Source organism: Aplidium turbinatum, chromosome 6, assembly GCF_918807975.1.
Source record: "Aplidium turbinatum chromosome 6, kaAplTurb1.1, whole genome shotgun sequence".
Taxonomy (NCBI): Eukaryota; Metazoa; Chordata; class Ascidiacea; order Aplousobranchia; family Polyclinidae; genus Aplidium; species Aplidium turbinatum.
Genome location: NC_137477.1, coordinates 10,396,751 through 10,405,987, shown reverse-complemented (window position 1 = coordinate 10,405,987; position 9,237 = coordinate 10,396,751). Strand labels below are relative to the sequence as shown.

The 9,237-nt window shown below is 35.4% G+C and overlaps 1 protein-coding gene across 1 annotated transcript in view; it reads left to right on the top strand.

Annotated features, from left to right (window-relative positions):
• The first annotated feature begins 689 nt into the window (after positions 1-689).
• LOC145772392 (uncharacterized) overlaps positions 690-9,237 on the top strand; it is a 31,197-nt gene continuing 22,649 nt past the window's right edge. Inside the window, exons 1-14 of the mRNA XM_082584269.1 lie at positions 690-814; positions 1,131-1,454; positions 1,695-1,802; positions 2,067-2,237; positions 2,689-2,825; positions 3,580-3,738; positions 4,188-4,377; positions 4,817-4,882; positions 5,322-5,530; positions 5,788-5,974; positions 6,983-7,112; positions 7,436-7,504; positions 8,094-8,269; positions 8,808-9,056. Coding sequence (XP_082440395.1) covers positions 703-814; positions 1,131-1,454; positions 1,695-1,802; positions 2,067-2,237; positions 2,689-2,825; positions 3,580-3,738; positions 4,188-4,377; positions 4,817-4,882; positions 5,322-5,530; positions 5,788-5,974; positions 6,983-7,112; positions 7,436-7,504; positions 8,094-8,269; positions 8,808-9,056 — 2,287 coding nt within the window. The 5' untranslated portion in view covers positions 690-702. The remainder of the gene's footprint in view (positions 815-1,130; positions 1,455-1,694; positions 1,803-2,066; positions 2,238-2,688; positions 2,826-3,579; positions 3,739-4,187; positions 4,378-4,816; positions 4,883-5,321; positions 5,531-5,787; positions 5,975-6,982; positions 7,113-7,435; positions 7,505-8,093; positions 8,270-8,807; positions 9,057-9,237) is intronic.

The window sequence follows — 9,237 nt, the reverse complement described above, 5'->3', positions numbered from 1 at the left end:
CAGTATATAGAGAGAATGATCAACGTTTTTTAATTCTGATATATTTAGACTATGAGGTGAAGGACTTAATTGCCCCTAAAGTATTTTCTTGTCAAATAGGTTACTCCTGAATTTTTGCATAATATGACCAATCTGCATGCAATTTTTGTTTTCCTCACTTTAATTAAGAAGTAGGTTATTCTATTATTTGCACTGTGCTCAATGATTTGCTGTTTATTACTGTCAAAAATTGTTGAAGAGACTGATTGAAAATAGCTTTTGATTTCGTGCATCACCAATGGCAGCCATTTTATCCTTCTGAAGCATTCAAGTCTCCAAGAACTCACATAACGTTACCATCGCTTGAATAGTTTTGTAGGAAGAATGCCACATGTAATTGAAAACTTCTTCTTTCGTTTGAGACAGGTTGTTCAGATTTCAGGACAGGTGATGGAAAGCCAGCTGAGTGTAGCTTCGTTGAGTGCTGCTAAATCATGCATTCAATTTGGTGCCATGTAAATGAAATATTTAAGAACATTTAGGACATTATCAGCAGTTTGATCCTCCGCGCCGCATTCTCAGGCCAATGAGGGAGCCAAACTTTACTTGTACATGTTGGAATGGAAAATGTGATATCTTTCGATTATAGGAAGTTAATTACTTGTTTTATCATGTATTTTTTACATTTTAGACATTATCGTTGTCTCCAAATATCAGGTGAAGATGGATACAGAAGATGAAGGTCTAAAGGTCTCAGAATTGTCTCCCCAAATCACGACAACAGTAATAGTTTCAGGTCTTCCTTCTGATAAGCTTGGTCATTTCCAATACAAAGGTAAGCGGCTTTCATAAATGATTAACTCGGTTTACATAGAATTTGGAAAGTTTAATTTCACAAAAAAGAAAGGCAATGATTTCTTTTCATTTAGCATATCTAACCACAGCAGTTCTACAAATTGTTTAGTATGGGCTGCCAAACCATTTTTTTGGTTACGCTATTTTAGGAAGTTGCTTTTAAGAACAAACACTCTACACAGTAAAGAGTAGCTGTTTAATCTAAGTGTGTCCGCGTCTCAATCGGCAGGTATGGGTTCGATGCCTTCTCCATCTATCGTATGAAATAGCTTAGTTTAAGACCTTTGCTGTTTCAGAACGTATCCTTAACGAAAAGGAGGATGATGATGTTACTGAAGATTCAGGAAAAACGAAGCAGACAAACCGATTAAGTCAGCCAAGTTTGGTGGAAGACAGTTTGGTCGACAAAAAAACTTCTACTGGAAACAAACCCAACGTCGAAGGTAATGTCAATGAATTAAAGGATAAAGAAACTGATGACGACAGTGATGATGGCGACAAAGCTTATGCTGATGATGAAGAGAAGGAATATGAAGATGGTTTTGAAGTAGAAAAAGAACAAGAGGTCTATCCCATAAAAAGTAATTGTGATCAAGGAATGTGGAAATGCGTCACCATAGGTAGGTTGGTATATGAATATTTTTGCGTGGTCTTTCTTCATGGTAATTGTGAAACCTTGTTGCATTCTTACTGATTTTATCATCATCACCATCATCATTTTCAGCATGTGCTAGCTCACTGCTGAGCGAAGACCTTCTCCTTTTCTTGCCAATCCAGTCGATTGTATGTTTTTATACCATGTTATAAAAAACTGATCATACTGATTTAACGTTTAAAAAATGTTAATGTTTTTCTTTTAGGCACACTGCTTGAACCAAACAGCGTGATTCGCTTTGTTCGAGATTCCCTAAGCGACAGCATTGTTGGCGCCACCAAGATAATCTTGACATCAACTTCTACTGAACGGCGTAAGAGCAGCAATAAAGCCTGATATTGTATTTTAAAACTATTGTGTGACTTGTCACACTAAACGGGCATGGAGGAAAATAAAGTTTTATTCATATAAAACAAAATATTTTCAGATTTCACAAATTGAATTGGACCGCTTGTATGTCTGTTCAACACGTTTCGTTATTTATATTTTACTTTTAGTAACACAAAATTAAACTACAACTTTTTACTCTTTCAACGCTATATTTTTATCTACATAACAAAGCTTATGAATGTTTTAGAGTTCTCTGTGTGGGTTTTCCTACTTCCTCCCACGGTAGACGAAGAATCAGGTTTTGATGAACAGGGTCCTAAATACATACAAAACAACGCAACAATACATCTTTTAGACGGCAATCCAGTCAAAATTGATTTAGAAAAAGTAGAAGAAAAGCTTCGTAATCATCTTGAAGGTAAGTGGACCACCATCTGAAGAATTGATTTGTGGTACCGAATTTGAAGATGATGAAAAGAGAGTTCATGGTTTACTGCCAAGTATTTTTTGTCTGACTCTTTTCAAGAGCTTGTCAGAATGAAGTTAGCATAATTTTGGTGAAGCAACGAGTTATTTAGACTTCAGTTGAGTTACCTCGCCTCACCACAGTCAAGTCTTCATTTTGACGACAAACTCCTTGTCAGACGAAAATAGTCTACTTCATCAACCACCTTTTTCTCGCCATTGCTATCTGAAAATTCTGCGATAGTGCATGAAAGATATTATGATATTTTTGTTCCATTAAAGAGAGTTAGTTTCTATTTGGCACCTACAAATGAAAATTTCAAGAAGTCGCAGTGGGAGAGAATGTCGAATAAACAAGAACATGTTTTCAACTTTGATTTATCCACTGAGCTTTATTGTTTCAGGCTATGAAAATCTTAAGGAACTCAAAATCTACAGTAACCAAACACAGGATTTCTTCACAAAATTGAAAGTGACCAATGAAAACATCGACTATTTACTTGAGAATAAACTACTGAAACATTTTGTTGTGGTTTATCAAGTTAGTTAAAGCTGTTTTTATTGTGTCTTCATGTTGTGCTGCTGTTTTCACGACGCTCAACAAACATCGGCGTTCTACACCTATCAAAACCACGTGAGGGTGTTTTAACCAGGCACTAGTAGTAGAGTCGATTGGTGTGCACATCTCACAGTGCCTTTGGCGCTTCAACCATTATTTAAAAATGTCACCACATGCGTGAACTGCTTCATATTCGCGACTGATTTTGGTGTCTGGGCAATCCTTGACAAGGTGATCTACATCCTGAATGCTGGATTTGCAGTGTGGGAATCCAGAGCTGCTGAAAGTGCCCCATCTATGTAGAGTTTGGACAGTGAGAGCGTGTTTACTGATGATCCTATTAGCTGTTACCCATTCTTACCCATACACTTAATGGCCTGATTAAAGATGGACACAAAAATTGCTTTCTTTGCCTTTCTATCTACTAAATCTAAATCCTACATCTTCAATTGCTGGACATACGTAAGAACAGGGCAAAATATAACTTATATGTGGTCACTTTGTAACTTTTATACGAAGCTTTCACATTTTAAAGACCATAAATACTGTATAAATATTACGAGAATAATAAAATATGATATATATAAATAAATATTACATAAATATAAATAATACAAGACATTTTCCAAGTTTGTTCAACCTGAATTGTTATTTAACACAGTGAAGTGTCATTAAATGCAGTAGGCCTATAGTCTTGATCCCATTTCTATCAAGAGTTATGTTAAAACTTTTGCAGGGACTTGGTAAAAATAAACGTATCAAGAACTCGAATAAGATAACATTAAAAAATATGGGAGAGATCTTGCTTCAATCCGAAAGCAAGAACTTCTCTGAGACTTACACTTTTTTGGCAAAGTATCAATATCAAAGAAATTGGACAAGATTCCACATCAAGGTAAGTATTTATGTTTTTGGCCAAAAAGGTGTATGTAAAATAGAAGCATAGACAACTTTGTTAAATCTCATACTTTATTTTGCAGCTAACAGAACATTTTAAAAATTTGATAGTTAACATGGGACCTTGTTGTGATATGTCTTTGTCGCGTTTAAACAGCTCAAGAGCTTTCAATAGCAATTCGCTTTCAATTTATTGCTTTCCTTGCAATCACATTCATATTTTGCACATTGTCCTTGCAAGAAAGAAACGATCCACACTTTATGTGTAAACTTCCCCATTTTACACGTTATCAAGTTTCGGTTCCCAGAACTCTCATTAGCACGGGCCCGAATTATTGTCTCCACCACATAGGTATGATACGATTAAAATTAACAAAATGGCTTGCTGGACTTTTGTGACTAACGGAAAAAAGCTTTTTGCTACAGATTCAGTAACACACTTTTCAGATTGATCCGTTAATCGAAGTCCAGCCAGGTTTTGAAAGCAAAGATGTCTCATTTCCTTCCTTTCCTTACAAATTCCCAAGTAATTATGAAGGCACCATCGTTGGTGAACTTGCACAAAAAATTTCTTTCGCAGTCTTGCCAGAAGATCAATTAGGAATAGCTATACAAAAAGTCGGAAAAATGGAATTTGGTGAGCTTCATGTTTGCAATTTATTAAGCAACTTAAATTTTTTAATTTGTGCAATAAGTTTATTGGCGGTCGATTGTAGGAAGAATTGCTAGCGATAAACACGTGTTTTTCTCATGAGGTTAAGCTCATTAGTATCGCACCAGTGATTTCATGCTGCACAGGGCTATTGTGCTGCAAGCCTAGTAGTGTAGGCTAACGTATTGTAGGCTAACGTATTGTAGGCTAACGAGTTTGCAAGGCATTATCCGTTTGTTTAAGTTTTTGCTGTGCACATCTGATATGCAGGTGTGGTGGTATTTCTATGGCCTGATACTGTAGGCTATGCTTTGTCATATGCCAAATGTACATTTTCTAATTGTGGATTTTAAAGTTTTAAGTTGTAATAAAACTTTAATTTGAAATTTTGCAGCATAACTGTCGCAATTTTGCTTCTACACAGGAGCTTGGCAATACAAATGCAATAATGGCGATTGGAGAAACTTGTATGTTGTAGAAGGCAAAATTTGTAAGTAACATGTAAAATTTTCTCAAGTGCGATAATAATGTTTGCTTCTCTTACGGAACATAGTATGAATATTACAACATGATATTGCTAACAAGACACTTTGATTAAGGAAATGAAAAAAAAAATGAATAAAGATGTGCAACTATCGTTTCGAAAACTAAATTGCTTTCATCTTGTTTGCTAAAATTCATTTGATATTATTATTGAAAAAAAATTAATGTTTGTAGGCTATACTGTTATACAAGAGCAAGCTTTGCTCATATCATTAGACTATACTGCAATTTAAAAAAAATAGCCTACCTAATACATAGCCTACTGTTTTTCTTTTTTCAAAATGTATTTATAAGTGTTAAACAATTATTCTGAAAACAAAAAATTTGTCACCTCAGCTTCTGTACAAACAAAACACTCTTTAACTTTTTTCTGCACACTTATTCAGTATTTTTGCATCCAAATTGTCGCATTATGTTCAAGCCATCTTCTCAAGATCAATTTTGGTCGGCCTACGAAGCAAGGTTTTACACGGGCATCCATCTGAGGTTGTGGAACGCTCTTAAACTGTCTGAAACTAATCACGACTTGACTTTGTTTGGGACCATGGCTCAATATACAAACTATGGATTCGTCTTGATCGACTATTGCGGAAACGTGAGCAGAATCTCGAAGGCTCAACATTTGTTTCTTTGTTGATCATGCTTGTCATTCAAATTCTTAAGCCTACACTTGTTATTGACAATTTTTTTCTAGCGATATGTGTGGTTTGTTGGTAACTAACATTTCACAATACAAAAATAACTACTTATTGATTGTGAACCGATTGAAGCGCTATCATTGACAAATACCTTGCTATAACAACCGCAAGCAAATATTGCTAAAAATATCGTGAAACTTTTGTTTATTTGCAGAATCAAAATTGTGTTGATATTTTTACTGAAATCCCTGGTTTACTTGGACATAAACTAGTAACTGTTATTGTGGAGCGACTCGGATGCAACGGAATAAAGTCTTCTTGGCCTGGAATTCAATTGGACGGATGTGGGGTGTGTGGAGGTCGAAACCTTTGTTTTGATTGCAACGGCGACAGGGACGGAGGTGAGAAGTCAGCAAATTAAGACTTTCTTACATAAAATTAACTTTATTATACATTCGTTTCTCAACAGCCGGTTGCAGGAAGAACTGAAAGCGATAGACAAATACTTTGCCCATGAGGTTTGGGTTATCAGTTCTACTGTGGCTCATACTGCGTTTCGTTTACCATAACGGTGTAGCCTCCACGCAACTCGCTAGCCATCAAGACCATCCGATCAACAAATGTTTCTCAGCAGCCGATTGTAGCAAGAATTGACAACCATGTTTATGTATCTCGCTTTAACTAAACGCTTGGTTTGTTGAAACAGCTTTGCACTTTGCAAGGTAGCCTGCTTGTGTTATTATTCGGTGAATACTTGTAAGATAGAGTTTATCACATTGGTAGTGGGCAGCTGATATTTTATGGCAACTATCTTTGATATGATCTAAAGACTAGAAGAAATAAAAGTGTAACTCGTTAGCATTGCCGAAAGGTGAGAGTGCTTGCGCGATGGTCAACAAGACGTCAATTGTACAGTTGTACACCTATCCGAGAGCACACGACTTTGTCGTTAGCAAGACACTGACATGCTTCAGGGTGGACATTCAACTTGGTTTTGTAGCTTCTCCTTCTACTTGGTTTGCAGATGAGGAGTCGTAGTGCATCACTTTGAAACTGCTGGGGTGTCACATCTTTAATTCATTGTTCTACAAAGATGTGAACATTTCAGAAAGCGTTATTTTATTACAAATGTCAATTACAACACTTATTTCAGTTGGTTTTCTACGAACAATTTTCCGATAACCGCCATAAATTTTCCTTTTTTGATACACGGCGCAAACATCAAGCCATCACATGAAATAAATTTAGTATTTTTAAACAGCGTTGCTGTTAGGTTATAAATATGATCGGTTCGTTGTAAATTCTTACAATTCAGAAACCGTTGCCGTAAGCTTCCGGTACGTTGTCTATCGTACATCAGAAACCTATAACGTGTAAAGAGCGAACTGTTAAAACAAATTGTTATTCAGGTGCAAAAGTAGATAAATGTGGCGTTTGTTCTGGTGGAAGAACAAATGTGAAGCCGAACGCCAAGTTAGATTGCGGAAACACCTGTGACAATCAAAACTTCTTGGACGACTGTGGGTTTTGTGAAAGCAGGTGAGCTTCTGTTTGCTTCTCAATGACGCCATTTAATTCCACCGTAATCTTCCATTGTAGGCCTATGATATTGCTATGTTGTTGTAACTCCTTAAAAATATTTTGCCTTCTTAAAAATCTGGTTTTAGGAGAATGAAACAAGATTCGATATTACATCTAGAGTCAAAGCATTTTTTTTCAGACGTTATTTCATACGCTCTTTTGAAAATGTAATGTACGATGCGAGAGAGTAGGCTAACTTGTTTTTAATTTCAATACTATCGTTTTAAACATATAAATAAAACTGATTAGCTGTTTCTGACGTATTGTGTCTTATTTCCCAGGATTCGACCATTGAAACTACATTTGAAAGATTGCGCTGGGACATGCCATGGAAAAGCTCGTCTCAACGAGTAAGTTTAGGAGCTGAAAGATATAAGAAGAGCTTTACAGATAAATGCAATTTTTAATCATTTTAATTTTAAGGAGTCGTCTTAAATTTTTATTGATAGTCCACAAATCGTACTTATATCTTCTTTAAAAGGTTTATTTATTTTTTTATAATATTATGTAGGTTGATAGGAATGTCAGTATAGTAGCGATTTTCATGAATAAAATAAAAAAAAAACTGTCTTTCATTCGCCATTTAAAAGTAGAAATATTACACCGATGATAAAAGGCCATTCACTCATTTTTTCCACTAAAAGGTTGTATAGCCAAAAATAATCTGTTAGTTCTGTTTGTTTCTGACTAATACGACCAATTACTTCAGAATCAAATCATTTAAATTGCATTTTTTTAAATCGTTTTGTAAATGGTAGGGTAGGCTATATGACAATTTTTGCAAAAAGCTATTAAAATTAGAAACCTTTCGGGGTTTTTTTGTCCTTTGGGTTAGAATTTGAAATAGGTGTTGATTTAATCATGAGATTTAACTTAAAAATAATTTAGTTATTTGTAAATTCGAAAGCATGTCTTCCTGCTTATATTTACTCGAATTAGATGCAACGTTTGCGTGAAACCGAATCAAACGGAACCAATCGTTGTAAAAGATGCTTGCGGTGTATGCGGTGGTGATAACTCAACCTGTACTGGTTGTGATGGAATTGTGAATAGCGGATTCATTGAAGACGATTGTGGGAGTTGTTTAAATCCAAGCAACTCTTCTTTCAACAAAGGTTAAAGTGGTTGTCAGTAGAAAAGTTCTTTAACTGTTGCAATACTTTTTTGTTTAAGTTTTATGTTGCTTTATATCTTCAGTAATCTGGTCAAGTAATCATTGGGAAAATTAGTCCTATTTTGAGTGCTGGTCGTTCGGCGTTTGCGCAGTCCTGCCACACGCACCACTTTTACTGGAAGGTTCACTCTATCTGCTCACTTCGCTTGCTTCACACCAATGCTTCACATCTTCGTCAATGAGTTCAAATTGAATGACTGAGCGTCAAAGGATTATTTTTTGTATTGTTAATTTATCAATAGTTTATGGCACTGTCGCCATTCTACCTTCCGATACTATCTGCCAATTCTTTTTTTTCCATTGATCTTTTGTAGTTTTCATGTAACGATACCGTAAGTAAAAGGAGGAACCACACAAAAGGTGGAAGATGAGATTAAAAAAGGAATGAAAAATCAGCATTTTTAGTTTAACTATGCAATATGTGCAACCTCTTAAGTAAGAGACAATTTTATCGTTATTTTATAACAATTCTGTTTTAGGTTGTTCGGGAAATGTGACTGATCTTGCGGTTCTCAAATCTTTTTATTACCTGTCGACTCAGCTGAATGAGGTGGCAATTATTTTGACGGGAAAGTTCTCCAACTTTGCCACCGCTCGCTGTCTTTTAGAAGGGATTGCTCAAAGAGATTTAGCTGAACCTGCAACTGAATTGGACAGAATCCAACTGGATGTTGTTGACATTATTTCTAAAACCAAGCAAACAGCAGCTACGAAAGATTATGAAAAAGGTTAATTTTATTATTGAAATTAGTTGGTTGTATTTTTATGGAAGTGTTTATAGTTTGTTTAGGCTATATTAAATTGCAGTTCAATTGCGTTTGTTTTTATATCTCAGCAAAAATAGATTAACCAATTAAAGCCTATTATTATGCCGCAATAAAACTGTAAACTTTTACCATACTAATTTAA